Source organism: Eucyclogobius newberryi, unplaced genomic scaffold (assembly GCF_026437365.1).
Source record: "Eucyclogobius newberryi isolate DKJ021-1_F unplaced genomic scaffold, fEucNew1.0.hap1 SCAF_7, whole genome shotgun sequence".
In the NCBI taxonomy this organism is placed as follows: Eukaryota; Metazoa; Chordata; class Actinopteri; order Gobiiformes; family Gobiidae; genus Eucyclogobius; species Eucyclogobius newberryi.
Window position 1 is genome coordinate 8490348 of NW_027316389.1, and position 15645 is coordinate 8505992.

General features: G+C 47.4%; 1 protein-coding gene across 1 annotated transcript in view; it reads left to right on the plus strand.

Moving 5' to 3' along the window:
• syt12 (synaptotagmin XII) overlaps positions 1 to 15645 on the plus strand; it is a 47347-nt gene that overhangs the window by 12958 nt on the left and 18744 nt on the right. The window contains exons 2-4 of the mRNA XM_072435040.1: positions 5791 to 5845; positions 6831 to 7024; positions 7678 to 7959. Coding sequence (XP_072291141.1) covers positions 5806 to 5845; positions 6831 to 7024; positions 7678 to 7959 — 516 coding nt within the window. The 5' untranslated portion in view covers positions 5791 to 5805. The remainder of the gene's footprint in view (positions 1 to 5790; positions 5846 to 6830; positions 7025 to 7677; positions 7960 to 15645) is intronic.

Genomic DNA, 15645 nt, shown 5'->3' on the forward strand with positions numbered 1-15645 from the left:
GCGCTGAATATTCTCCGCGAACACTACGCTGGAAAGGACAAACCTCGCGTTGTGAGTTTATATTGTGAACTTTCCTCGCTTCATAAGACCAGCAATGAAACGGTAACTGACTATATTATTCGAGCAGAGACTATATTCACATCATTGAGAAGAGCAGAAGAGCACATTAGTGATGGGCTTCAGATAGCGATGGTAGTTAAAGGGCTACCTGATTCATACAAGCCATTCGTCGTGCACATCACCCAGACAAATGACACTGTAACGTTCAGCGAGTTTAAAACGAAACTGCGAAGTTATGAGAGTACTGAAAAATATGGGAAGAGTGACGTGAATGCTGATGAAGACAACGTGATGAAGACTAGTTGGGCAACAAGGTCACGAGGAAGAGGAAGAGGAAAGAAAATGGTCCTGGCTGATGTTGAATGTTACACGTGCGGTAAAAAGGGACACATGGCCAGGACATGTCCGGACGGATACCAGTTGAGAAAAGAGGAACGAAAATGGGACACAACACAGCGCGGAAGGGGACAATATCGAGGACGAGGCCGTGACCATGTGAAGAAAGTTGATGGAGAGACGGAGGCAGAGCCTACATCTTTTTGTTTCTTCAAGATGAGTGACTGCTCTACACAAAGAGGAAACAAGAAAGGTCTCATGGTCGACTGCGGCGCCACAACACACATGATCAACAACGCCACAAAGTTCAAAACAGTTGACAAGAGCTTCAGACCTGAGGACCACATGATCGAGCTTGCCGACGGATCCAAGGTGAGCGGGATGGCAAAAATGAGGGGAGATGCTGAAATCTACTTGTTGGACAGCGAGGGACGAAGAGTGAAAACGATTCTCAAACAGGCACTCTACATCCCATCGTTTCCACAGGACATCTTTTCAGTTAAAGCAGCGACGGCCAACGGAGCTGAGGTCCACTTTAAGGACGGTAATGACTGCCTGGTCCACAAGGATGGTACCGAATTCAAAATGGACGTGTATGGTAGGCTGTATTACCTTAGCACAGTAGAAGATGAAAATGTTGATGAAGTATATGGGTGTCATGACATTCAAACGTGGCATAGGATACTTGGTCATTGCAATTTTGATGATGTTGCAAAATTAGAAAAGGTGGTTGAAGGAATGTCTATAAAAGGGAAACATGACAAATCCAACCAAAAATGTGAAATATGCACACAGGGCAAATTCACACAAAGCAGAAACCGACAGGCAGACTCTAAAGCCACAGCTGTGTTAGAGCTTGTACACACAGACCTATGCGGTCCTATAGAACCAGCAGATAAAGATGGGTACAGATATGCAATAGCATTTACTGATGATTGCAGTGGGATGATATTTCCATACTTCATTAAAACAAAAAGTGACACGACAAAAGCTACAGAAAAATTCATAGCGGATGTAGCCCCATATGGAAAGGTAAAGTGCATAAGGTCAGATAACGGCACAGAGTTTACCGGACAAGAGTTTCAATGTCTACTTAGGAGTAATGGGATAAGGCACGAGAAGAGTGCACCCTACTCACCTCATCAGAATGGGACTGCCGAAAGAGGGTGGAGAACCTTATTTGAGATGTCACGATGCATGCTATTGGAGAGTAACCTCCCAAAGCAATTATGGACATATGCTGTACAAACAGCAGCCCAAATCCGCAACAGGTGCTACAGTAAGCGGCTAGAGCAGACACCTTACCGTGTTTTTACAGGAAAAACACCTAACCTATCCAACATGCAGATATTTGGCTCTGAATGCTATGTTTACAAGCAGGATAAGAAAAAGCTAGACTCTAGATGCAACAAGGGGATCCTTGTAGGCTATGACAAATATAGTCCAGCATATAATGTGTATTATCCTGAGACAGGAAAAGTCCTAAAACATAGGCTGGTAAAATGTATCACCAAAGGTGGCACAGATAACCAGACCCAGACAGATTGTGACATGGGGGAAGACATTGAGAGTTATGTAAATACACCTCAGAAGAGAGTCAACCAGGGTCAGAGACAGAGACAGCCTGAAGAGAGTAAAGAGTCCATTGTTGAAGAGGCTGCTGAGACAGGTCCGACCCAGACAGATAGTACTCAGAAAGAAGAGGGAGAAAGGAGATACCCTACAAGACAGAGAAAGGCTCCAGAATACTTTAAGGAGTACCAGTGTAAAGTTGAGTGTAACAATGACGAAAGTGAGAATGTAGATTATTTCTACAGAGTAGCTTATGATGTTCCTAAAACACTTAGAGAGGCAATGGACTCTAAAAAGTCAAAAATGTGGGCTGATGCGATGAAAGAGGAGATGAACTCTTTGACAGAGAATGAAACTTTCACTCTGACCCCACTGCCAAGAGGCAAGCAAGCAGTGGGAGGTCGCTGGGTATATGCAGTGAAAGAGAGCCCAGATGGATCTGAGACTTGTAAAGCCAGATATGTTGCAAAGGGCTATGGTCAAGTGGAAGGAATTGACTGTACAGAGACTTTTTCACCAACAGCCAACATGACCTCTGTACGAGCATTAATGCAGGTGGCTGTACAGGAGGATCTTATTTTACACCAAATGGATGTGAAGACTGCTTACCTCCATGCTCCAATGGACTGTGAGGTATATATGGAACAGCCGGAAGGTTTTGAAATCAAATCAAAGACAGGGGAACACTTAGTGTGTAAACTCAACAAGTCATTGTATGGTTTAAAACAGTCCGGGCGTAACTGGAATATGTTACTACATGATCACCTTACAGAGAACGGTTTTGTACAAAATGATGCTGATCATTGTGTCTACAGCAGAAAATCTGAGAATGAGAAAGTGATTTTGTTAGTATGGGTGGATGATTTAATCATAGCAGCGAGTAACAACACCTTACTCAGTGATGTGAAGGAAATGTTGAAGAGAAGATTTAAGATGAAGGATATGGGTCCACTTAAATACTTCCTGGGTATAGATTTCAGACAGAGTGATGGAGAAATCAAAATGACCCAAAAGAGACACATAGAGAAGATATTAGCGAAATTTGGAATGTCCGAATGCAAACCGAGATCCACCCCATGTGAGCAAAAGTTAAACTTTGACAGTGAGGGTGAAGTTATTGATTCAACAGGATACAGAGAGATAGTAGGTAGCTTGATATACATTATGACATGTACAAGACCTGACCTGAGCTGGGCTGTTAGTAAACTATCTCAATACCTAGCAGAACCAAAGCAACAGCATTGGGCTACAGCGAAACACATACTGAGGTACTTAAAGGGTACTATGGATCAAGAACTACACTACCAGAAATGTGAGGAAAGCCCATTACAGCTGGAGGGATACAGTGATGCTGATTGGGCAGCCGATATGGATGACAGGAGGAGCACAACTGGATACTGTTTCAGCTTAACTGAGAATGGTCCAGTTATATCATGGAAGAGCAGAAAACAGCAAACGGTAGCATTATCCACATGCGAAGCTGAGTATATGGCGCTAGCAGCCACTACTCAAGAAAGTATGTATCTTGTACAACTACTTGGAGGAATAGATAGTTGTAACCAGCATACACCAGTCAAGATATTTGAGGACAACCAGGGGGCGATAGCTTTATCAAAGAACCCAGTTTGCAGACAGAGAAGCAAACATATAGACATAAAGTACCATTTTGTACGGTCTGCACACGCAGAAGGTAAAATATGTATAGAATATTGCCCTACTGCAAACATGGTAGCTGATGTCCTTACCAAGCCTTTGACAAAAGCTAAGTTTGAAAGTTTTAAGGGATATTTGTTTGGGAAGTAATGTTGAACATTGCTAATATACCAAATGTTTTATTTTAAAGTTGTTTTGAAATGTTTAGAACTTTGCCAGTATGCCAAGTGTTTTATTTTGGGGTTATATATTTTTGTTTACTATATGAGAACTATACACATGTCTTTGAGTGGGAGTGTTGAGCATACTTGCAGATGGAGCAAAGCCATGTGTTACCTGCGTGATCAGTGAATGTGTTGTTGTGTTGTAATGAGCATGCGCAATAAATGGTCAGTAGTGTTTTTTTTTTTTTCCCTCAGACCAAAGAGACGACGGTTGTCTGTATTTTTTCCCCCGAACCACATTGGTGACTACAAAACGATAGACTGCTGCAGAATGTCTAACGTAACACCTTCTTTAGTTCCCTCTTTAGTTCCCTCTTAGTTCCCTCATTGCTCCCTCTTTAGTTCCCTCTTAGTTCCCTCTTTAGTTCACGTCCACACAGCGTCAGTTCCACAAAAACGGTGATCGATCAAAGGAAAACGATCTTGACAAAGGTTTTTCCTATCGAGATCTGCGTTTGTGGTGTCCTAACTGCCTTTAAACCCGCCGTTACTTACAGTTCCCGGTGACGAGGCCGTTTTCCACGCGGTCGTCACGGCGATTAACTCGACGCACGAGCTGTTTCATCACATCTCGGGCGAAAGGCGACGCTCGTCCTCAAATCCGTGTCCGCGGCGATGTACGTGCGAAACTCGAGCGGTTCGTTTTTGGCTGTAACATCGTAATATTCTGCGGTTATTCAAATTTGTCTCCTTCTAGTGCGGAAACTGTCGGCTTTATTACTTTCTTTACTTATCGCTCAGTAAATGAGAGTCGTTTTTGGGGCTTTAATATTTATCGTTATCCTCCTCCTCTACGTGGATAGATCCTCCTCCTCTACGTGGATAGATCCTCCTCTACGTGGAGATCCCTCCTAACGGCGCTTCAGCAGCTGTCAGTGGATCCTGCACTGCGTCAGCCTCTTTAATTGGCCAGGCTGTGGTCTGCGACGAGCTCTCCCTTCTCCCCCCTTTCTCACCCTTTCTCCTCCCCTTCTCCTCCTTTCCCTTCCCCCCTTCTCCTCCTTTATCCCCCCTTTCTCCTCCCCCCTTCATCCCCCCTGCTCTCCCCTCCTCACCCTTCCTCCCCCATCACTGTCTCCCATCACCAACAGCCACTTTGCCTCTATATCATTAGAGTAATGCTTTGGTTTCCTCTGAGCCGCGGTGAAGTGGGGAGATTCCAACACACGGAGGAGGAAGAGGATGATGAAGATGAGGAGGATGATGATGATGATGAAGAGGAGGAGGATGAAGATGATGATGAAGAGGAGGAGGATGAAGATGATGAGGAGGAGGAGGAAGAAGATGAGGAAGAAGAGGAGGAGGATGATGAAGATGAGGAGGAGGAAGAAGAGGGGGGTGAGGATGAGGAGGGGGAGGAAGAGGAGGAGGAAGAAGAGGAGTAGGAGATGGATGAAGAGGAGGAAGAAGAGGAGAAGGAAGAGAAGGAGAAAGAAGAGGAGATGGATGAAGAGGAGGAAGAAGAGGAGGAGGAAGAGAAGGAGGAAGAAGAGGAGGAGAATGTCTGGAGCAGGAATGAGTCAACTCTTCCTGTACGTGCAGTGTTTACGTTGAGCAGTAGAAAGTGGGCGTGGCGCTGGAGAATGACTGAAATATGATCAAATAATGAGTTTTTATTGCACATTGTGATAATTAAAGGTGCGTTTGTGCAAAATCAACTGCATTGACCAGTGATCTTTAAGTCATCTTGTTTTCTCTTGTGACTCAGAAAATTCTTGTTTTCACCTTCCCCCTATCCCCACCCACAGTTGTGATTGTGTGAAACATTAAGACTCGCCCTTTCCCATGTGCTTTTTTGTAGCTTTTATTTTTTTTTTTACTCCAAAAATATACTCCAAACAATATACTCTAAACAATACTCCGACAGTCAAAATGTTCCATCTCCAAAACACTTCACAATGTTATTTCAATAAGTGCATTAAACCTTGTTGTGTTTGTCTTCCAGTCCGGCTGCTGCACCATGTCCTCCACTGAGGATGTGCCCGGCTACCATCTGAGCGGTAACACACATGCAGACACAGCCACACCCACACATGCACACACGCACCCATGCACACACACACACACACACACGCACACCCACACACACACGCACCCATGCACACACACACACACACACACACACACACAAACACACATACACACACACACACGCACACACACATGCACACACATGCACACACACACACACACACAAATGCACACCCACACACACACACAGCCACACACACACACACACGCACGCACGCACACACACACACACATGCACACTCACACACACATGCACACACACAACACACACACAAGCAAACTAACACACACACACACACAAACACACACACACACGCACACACACACATGCACACACATGCACACACACGCACACACACACATGCACACACACACACACATGCACACCCACACACACACACAGCCACACACACACACACACACACAACACACGCACGCACACACACACACACACACATGCACACACACAACACACACACAAGCAAACTAACACACACACACACACACAGTATTTATCCTTCATTGGACACTTTCCCTTGATATCTAGATGATTGGCAGCTCTTTGTTTTCTAATCCCATTGGTCTAAAGATGCAAACCACTAAAGAAGAGGAAAATGTGGCAGGTTTTCTTTGTTTCTTCTTTTTTTTTCTCTTTTTCTCTTGATTCTTTTTTTAACATACAGCAACAAAATCATTCAAAAATGATAATAATAAAGAAAAAAAACAGAGAACTCAGGATAAGGAAAATGTCCAAATAAACAAAAGGTGAAGCCTTAAACCACAGGTGTCAAACTGGTGGCCCGCGGCCCAAATCTGGCCCCCCAGACGTTTTAATCTGGCCCTCTACCTGCTTTGTGATCAAATCAAAACGGCTCAAGGAAAAATGGTGATACACAGTTTTGTTTTGCCATTCGCCCAGCCCCGGTTACTGATTGGTCTATGTGTTTGTGCCAGTGGTGCGTAACCCGCCGGGCTGGGAGGTGGGCATTTACCTGGTCGGGTTCCTGGTGCTGCTGGGACTGGCCGGACTCAACATCTGGAAACTCTGGAAGTCCGGGACGTTCCCCGCGCCGTCGCCGTTCCCCAACTTCGACTATCGATACCTGCAGGAGAAGTACGGCACGTCTTTCTCCGAAGTCAGACAAAAGGTACTCGCTCCCGCCCATGAAACGTACTCTTATCGTATTATTAAATGTCTTGTTTCTTTCTGATTGTTCACGCCTGTGCTGGTTTTGAAGGGAAATGACGCCCAAAAAAATGCCAAATTTATGTGGCCAAGAGAAAAAATTTGAATATTGAAATAGTTATTTTAAAATTCTTCAATTGTATTATTTTTTATTTATTCATTTAAACACAAAACAAAGAACTCGAAACACAGAGAGCAAACAAACCAAATCAAGACATTCAATAAATAAAACAAAAATAACGGCACATCTCAGCAAATGAGTCGAATGTCAGGTATAATTTGGGTCCAGTCCTTGATTGTTGGCGTTATGAAGAAACGTGTTACATTAATTTTTTCCAACAGAATTCCGTCCAAACATGTGATTTTGTTGAGTTGTACATATATTTTCCCATTCTTCATCCGTCAAAACAAAATTAACTCTTTCCCATTTATTTTTTTACATAATTAGTAGAGTAGCTGTCCAAATTGTTTACAAGTTATTTCAAAATGTGTTGCATTGTGCCAAATCCATGTACTTATGTATGTATGCCGTATAAGTACAAGAGTAAATACCAGGTAAAGTGTCTACGTCCTGTGTACTTCACTTCACTCATGTAAAGTGTGTGTTTGCCGCAGAGAGTGGCAGCGAACAACCACCGGAGGACGTCCACCGTCTCCAGCCGTAAGCCGAGCCTGGCCCTGGGCGACACTCCGGACGGCCTGAGGGACCCGGGCCTCAGGGACATGGGCCTCAAGGACCTGGGCCTCAGGGACCTGGGCCACCTGGAGCTGATGAGCCGCGAGCTGGACCCGTCCGGACTGAACCCGCTGAACCGCTCCATCTCCACAGACTCGCTCAGCTCCATCTCCTCCATCGCCAACAACTTCGGACACGACTTCACCGTGGGGCAGCTCGAGGTCCTTACTGACGCCACATGTAGACTCGGTTTAGTCCTGTTCTAGTCCAGGTTTAGTCCTGTTCTAGTCCAGGTTTAGTCCTGTTCTAATCCAGGTTTAGTCCTGTTCTAGTCCAGGTTTAGTCCTGTTCTAATCCAGGTTTAGTCCTGTTCTAGTCCAGGTTTCGTCCTGTTCTAGTCCAGGTTTAGCTCTGTTGTAGTCCAGGTTTAGCTCTGTTCTAGTCCAGGTTTAGTCCTTTTCTAGTCCACGTTTAGTCCTGTTCTAGTCCAGGTTTAGTCCTGTTCTAGTCCACGTTTAGTCCTGATCTAGTCCAGGGTAGTCCTGTTCTAGTCCAGGTTTAGTCCTGATCTAGTCCACGTTTAGTCCTGATCTAGTCCAGGCTTAGTCCTGTTCTAGTCCAAGTTTAGTCCTGGACTAGAACAGCTTTAGTCCTGTTCTAGTCCATGTTTAGTCCTGATCTAGTCCGGGTTTAGTCCTGATCTAGTCCACGTTTAGTCCTGATCTAGTCCACATTTAGTCCTGTTCTAGTCCACGTTTAGTCCTGTTCTAGTCCAGGTTTAGTCCTGTTCTAGTCCACGTTTAGTCCTGATCTAGTCCAGGTTTAATCCTGATCTAGGTTTAGTCCTGTTCTAGTCCAGGTTTAGCCCTGTTCTAGTCCAGGTTGAGTCCTGTTCTAGTCCAGGTTTAGTCCTGATCTAGTCCAGGTTTAGTCCTGTTCTAGTCCAGGTTTAGCCCTGTTCTAGTCCAGGTTTAGTCCTGTTCTAGTCCAGGTTTAGCCCTGTTCTAGTCCAGGTTTAACCCTGTTCTAGTCCAGGTTTAGCCCTGTTCTAGTCCAGGTTTAGTCCTGTTCTAGTCCAGGTTTAGTCCTGTTCTAGTCCAGGTTTAGTCCTGTTCTAGTCCTGTTCTAGTCCAGGTTTAGTCCTGTTCTAGTCCTGTTCTAGTCCAGGTTTAGTCCTGTTCTAGTCCAGGTTTAGTCCTGTTCTAGTCCAGGTTTAATCCTGTTCTAGTCCAGGTTTAGTCCTGTTCTAGTCCAGGTTTAATCCTGTTCTAGTCCAGGTTTAGTCCTGATTTGGATGTGATGAATTAATGGGGACTCCTTAAAGACACTGACCCACAGCTTTCAATTTAACTAAATTAATGGTTTCTAAACATAACCCTAATTTGATCCTGATTGTGGGAAAACATTTTCTTTTCAAATAAAAAAAATAAAGATAGAAAATGATAAGAATGGTAATAATTATAATACTGTATTTTCCAGATTCTAAATTGTTCCGGGGTATAAGTTGCATTAGCCAAAAAATGCATAACAGAGAAGATAAAAACATATATATGTCGCACTGGAGTATAAGTCACATTCTGGGGGGAAGTTGATTTGATAAAATCCAAGACATAGAACAGACATTTCATCTTGAAATGCAGTTTAAAATAAGATAAGATAAGATAAGATATTCCTTTATTGTCCCACATGGGGAAATTTCATTGGTGCAACGCAGGAAGATACAGAGGTAGATACAGAAGAACAGATCACTTATAGGAAGTCTGAAAAACACTTTCAGTAGAAGATCTCCTATAAATAAAAACTCCCATAGACAAATAAATAAATAAATAAATATCATTGCATGTGATCCCGACAGTAATTGCACATGAATATGTGTCACGACAGCACATAGATTGCACATGAATTTCACAGTAATTGCACATATGACAAAATTGCACATCAGTATTAGGTTAGGTCAGTATTGCGAGTGTTCAGTACTAACAGTTTTTGTTATAAAGTCTGACAGCAGCAGGAAGGAAAGACCTGCGAAACCTTTCCTTCACACATCGAGGGTGGATCAGTCTCTCACTGAAGCTGCTCTCCAGAGCGGAGAAAGTGTCCTGCAGGGGGTGACACTCATGGTCCAGCATAGATGTGAATCTAGCCAGGACCCTTCTGTCCCCCACCTCCTGCACCGAGTCCAGAGCACAGCCCAGGACGGAGCTGGACTTCTTGATGACTCTGTCCAGCCTCTTCCTCTCCCTCTCTGTGATGCTGCTGCTCCAGCAGGCCACACCTACAGGAGCTGATGCCACCACAGAGTCGTAGAAGGTCTTCAGGAGTGGCCCTGTCACTCCAAAAGACCTGAGTCTCCTCAGGAGGTAGAGCCGACTCTGGCTCTTCCTGTACAGTGCGTCTGTGTTATGAGTCCAGTCCAGTTTGTGGTTCAGATGAACACCCAGGTACTTGTATGAGTCCACTCTCTCAATGTCCCGTCCCTGGATGTTCACTGGTGAGGGGGCAGTGGGGTGGCGTCTGCGGAAATCCACCACCATCTCCTTGGTCTTTCCCGCGTTGATGAGGAGGTGGTTCCGCTGACACCAGTCCACAAAGTCCTGCGCCAGTCCTCTGTACTCCACGTCATCGTCGTCCGTGATGAGTCCGATGATGGCAGAGTCGTCAGAGAACTTCTGCAGGACACAGCTGTCCGTGTCATGTCTGAAGTCTGCAGTGTAAAGGGTGAAGAGAAAGGGCGTGTGTGTCTGACACTCGGATCTGCAGTGGGGCGCCCCCACACTAACCCAAGAGAGCGGTGCAGCAGGGAGATGACGGCGTCCTCCACTCCGATGCCAGACCGATATGCAAACTGCAGCGGGTCCATGGCTGAGCTCACGGTGGAGCGGAGGTGGTCCAGGACTAGCCGCTCCAGTGTCTTCATCAGGTGGGACGTGAGAGCCACTGGCCTGAAGCTGTTGAGGTCTTTGGGGCGCGGTGTCTTAGGCACAGGTACCAGACAGGAGGTCTTCCAGACCTGTGGTACCACCCTCAGCTTCAGGCTCATGTTGAAGACATGCTCCATAACTCCACACAGTTCATCTGCGCAGGACTTAAGGAGCCTGGGGCTGATGCCATCAGGTCCTGCTGCCTTCCTCACTTTAATCCTCTTCAGCTCACTCCTCACCTGTGCTGCTGTGACAGTCAGTGGTTGGCAGGGGGACCGTGTGCTGGGGGGATGGGTGAGTCCAGGCGAAGTGGGGAGCTGATGGTCCGGGGCAGATAAGCGAAGAGGAACAGATGCAGGGCATTGTCCAGCTGTGGAAGAGGGAGCATGCAGCTGTGCAGGGGGAGGGGCGGGTGACCGATCAAACCTCAAGAAGTGAGCATTTAAATCATTCACCCACTGTAGATCCCCCTCTGTCTGGGCAGGGGGGATTTTGAAGCCCGAGATGGTTTTCAGGCTCCTCCACACTCCCTGAATGTTCTTTTGCTGCAGCTGCTCCTCCATCCTCCTCTTGTAGCCGGCCTCAGCCTGCCTGATCTTCCTCCTCAGCTCCTTCTGCACAGTCCTCAGCTCCTCCTTGTTCCCTGACCTGAAGGCTCTCTTCTTCTCCTTCAGCAGAGCCTTCAGTTCACGGTTAATCCATGGCTTGTTGTTTGGAAAACACCGCACCGTCCGGGAGGGAACAATGTTCTCAAAACAGAAGTTGATGTAGTCCGTGATGCACTCTGTGATGGTGTTGATGTCCTCCCCATGTGGGTCATAAAGCTCAGTCCAGACAGTGGTGCTGAAGCAGTCCCTCAGAGCCTCCTCGCTCTCAGCAGACCACATCCTCACCTCACGGGACACCACAGGCTGCCTGCGCACGATGGGTTCATACACAGGCCTCAGATGTACAAGGTTGTGGTCCGAGCTGCCCAGGGGAGGGAGGGGGGAAGAGGAATAAGCCTCCTTGGTGTTGGCAAAAAACAAGTCCAATGTTCTATTCTCTCTGGTGGGGCAGGTAACATACTGGGTGTATGTTGGTAGGACAGAAGAGGGAGAAGCGTGGTTAAAGTCACCAGAGATGAGGAAGAGAGCCTGTGGATGCTGTGTTTGCAGCCTACAAGTGCAGGAGAGCAGTGCTTCACAAGCATTTTCAGCATTGGCAGACGGGGTCACATAGACTGCGATTAAAATCACATGTGAGAACTCCCGGGGCAGATAGTATGGCCTCATGCCAATAGCCAATAGTTCAATATCCTTGAAGCCATGGATTAACCGTGAACTGAAGGCTCTGCTGAAGGAGAAGAAGAGAGCCTTCAGGTCAGGGAACAAGGAGGAGCTGAGGACTGTGCAGAAGGAGCTGAGGAGGAAGATCAGGCAGGCTGAGGCCTGCTACAAGAGGAGGATGGAGGAGCAGCTGCAGCAAAAGAACATTCAGGGAGTGTGGAGGAGCCTGAAAACCATCTCGGGCTTCAAAATCCCCCCTGCCCAGACAGAGGGGGATCTACAGTGGGTGAATGATTTAAATGCTCACTTCTTGAGGTTTGATCGGTCACCCGCCCCTCCCCCTGCACAGCTGCATGCTCCCTCTTCCACAGCTGGACAATGCCCTGCATCTGTTCCTCTTCGCTTATCTGCCCCGGACCATCAGCTCCCCACTTCGCCTGGACTCACCCATCCCCCCAGCACACGGTCCCCCTGCCAACCACTGAGTGTCACAGCAGCACAGGTGAGGAGTGAGCTGAAGAGGATTAAAGTGAGGAAGGCAGCAGGACCTGATGGCATCAGCCCCAGGCTCCTTAAGTCCTGCGCAGATGAACTGTGTGGAGTTGTGGAGCATGTCTTCAACATGAGCCTGAAGCTGAGGGTGGTACCACAGGTCTGGAAGACCTCCTGTCTGGTACCTGTGCCTAAGACACCACGCCCCAAAGACCTCAACAGCTTCAGGCCAGTGGCTCTCACGTCCCACCTGATGAAGACACTGGAGCGGCTAGTCCTGGACCACCTCCGCTCCACCATGAACTCAGCCATGGACCCGCTGCAGTTTGCATATCGGTCTGGCATCGGAGTGGAGGACGCCGTCATCTCCCTGCTGCACCGCTCTCTCTCTCACCTGGAAAAGCCTGGCAGCTCTGTGAGGATCCTGTTCTTCGATCTCTCCAGTGCCTTCAACACCATCCAGCCGCTGCTCCTGAGGGACAAGCTGGAGACGGCTGGTGTGGAGTATGACCTGGCAGAGTGGATCCTGGACTACCTCACAGACCGACCCCAGTTTGTGAGAGCCCGGAACTGTGTGTCTGACACTCGGACATGCAGTGTGGGGGCGCCCCAGGGCACTGTCCTCGCGCCCTTTCTCTTCACCCTTTACACTGCAGACTTCAGACATGACACGGACAGCTGTGTCCTGCAGAAGTTCTCTGACGACTCTGCCATCATCGGACTCATCACGGATGACGATGACGCGGAATACAGAGGACTGGCGCAGGACTTTGTGGACTGGTGTCAGCGGAACCACCTCCTCATCAACGCGGGGAAGACCAAGGAGATGGTGGTGGATTTCCGCAGACGCCACCCCACTGCCCCCTCACCAGTGAACATCCAGGGACGGGACATTGAGAGAGTGGACTCATACAAGTACCTGGGTGTTCATCTGAACCACAAACTGGACTGGACTCATAACACAGACGCACTGTACAGGAAGAGCCAGAGTCGGCTCTACCTCCTGAGGAGACTCAGGTCTTTTGGAGTGACAGGGCCACTCCTGAAGACCTTCTACGACTCTGTGGTGGCATCAGCCCTCCTGTACGGTGTGGCCTGCTGGAGCAGCAGCATCACAGAGAGGGAGAGGAAGAGGCTGGACAGAGTCATCAAGAAGTCCAGCTCCGTCCTGGGCTGTGCTCTGGACTCGGTGCAGGAGGTGGGGGACAGGAGGGTCCTGGCTAGATTCACATCTATGCTGGACCATGAGTGTCACCCCCTGCAGGACACTCTCTCTGCTCTGGAGAGCAGCTTCAGTGAGAGACTGATCCACCCTCGATGTGCGAAGGAAAGGTTCCGTAGGTCTTTCCTTCCTGCTGCTGTCAGACTTTATAACAAAAACTGTTAGTACTGAACACTCGCAATACTGACCTAACCTAATACTGATGTGCAACTCTGTCATATGTGCAATTGCTGTTGGAATTCATGTGCAATTCATGTGAAATTCATGTGCAATCTATGTGCTGTCGTGACACATATTCATGTGCAATTACTGTCGTGATCACATGCAATGGTATTTATGTATTTATTTATTTATTTGTCTATGGGAGTTTTTATTTATTTATAGGAGATCTTCTACTGAAAGTGTTTTTCAGACTTCCTATAAGTGATCTGTTCTTCTGTATCTATCTCTGTATCTACCTGCGTTGCACCAATGAAATTTCCCCATGTGGGACAATAAAGGAATATCTTATCTTATCTTATTTGTTGTTTGGAAAACACCGCACCGTCCGGGAGGGAACAATGTTCTCAAAACAGAAGTTGATGTAGTCCGTGATGCACTCTGTGATGGTTTTGATGTTCTCCCCATGTGGGTCATAAAGCTCAGTCCAGAGAGTGGTGCTGAAGCAGTCCCTCAGAGCCTCCTCGCTCTCAGCAGACCACATCCTCACCTCACGGGACACCACAGGCTGCCTGCGCACGATGGGTTCATACACAGGCCTCAGATGTACAAGGTTGTGGTCCGAGCTGCCCAGGGGAGGGAGGGGGGAAGAAGAATAAGCCTCCTTGGTGTTGGCAAAAAACAAGTCCAATGTTCTATTCCCTCTGGTGGGGCAGGTAACATACTGGGTGTATGTTGGTAGAACAGAAGAGGGAGAAGCGTGGTTAAAGTCACCAGAGATGAGGAAGAGAGCCTGTGGATGCTGTGTTTGCAGCCTACAAGTGCAGGAGAGCAGTGCTTCACAAGCATCTTCAGCATTGGCAGACGGGGCCACATAGACTGCGATCAAAATCACATGTGAGAACTCCCGGGGCAGATAATATGGCCTCATGCCAATAGCCAATAGTTCAATATCCCTGTTACATAGCTGCTCCTTCACTGTGCAGTGTTCGGGTTTGGACCAGCTTGTGTTCACATACACCGCCAGACCGCCTCCTCTTTTCTTCAAGCATTCTCTCGTTCTGTCCGCCCGCAGCAGATGAAAATTGTCCAAACCTACAATAGAGTCTGGCATTTCTGCTGTGAAAATCAAGACGCTGCTGTCCCTATAAATCCTCTGGGACCGCATGAGGCTCGCTATTTCCGTCATTTTATTTTGAAGGGACTTCACGTTACCCATGACTACGGCGGGAACCGACTTCCTGTTTGTCCCTCTCTTCTCTCGGAGTTTACGTCCAGCCCGTCTGCTTCGTTGCGTTTTCCTTAGGATGTCCGCCGGGATAACGTGACGATCTCCGGGTAAGACGACAGTTCTCCGCAGTTTCATTAGTTCTTCCTTTGTGTAAACGCGGTACGGCGCCGGGCGGGGGGCGGGGCCGGAGCCGGGGGACTCAGAGCCAAGACACATCGCAACGACACGACGAAAACACTCAATCCAGCCGAATAAAGTAAAAACAAGTTAATTTAAAGCGATTCCAGTGCGTGTCCCGATCGTTCGTGAAGTTCCTCTTTCATATAAACGTGTACATAAACGTGTACCGACGACACGCCGTACTTTAGCGCGGCCGGACAGCGCGGGGAGGGGCTGGTGGGCTCGCTCGGAGCTAGCTCACGTCACAACAACACAACGAACGCAACGAAAAACGCTCAAATCCAGCCGAAAAAAGTCAAAAACAGTTGAATTAAAAAACGATTCCAGCGCGTGTCCCTATCGTACAGTAAAATATAAAAAATATACTAACTATATTTACAAAATATAGGAGATAAAGCACAATAAGTGTGAGAAAGAAGAGAGAGCGTTTACAC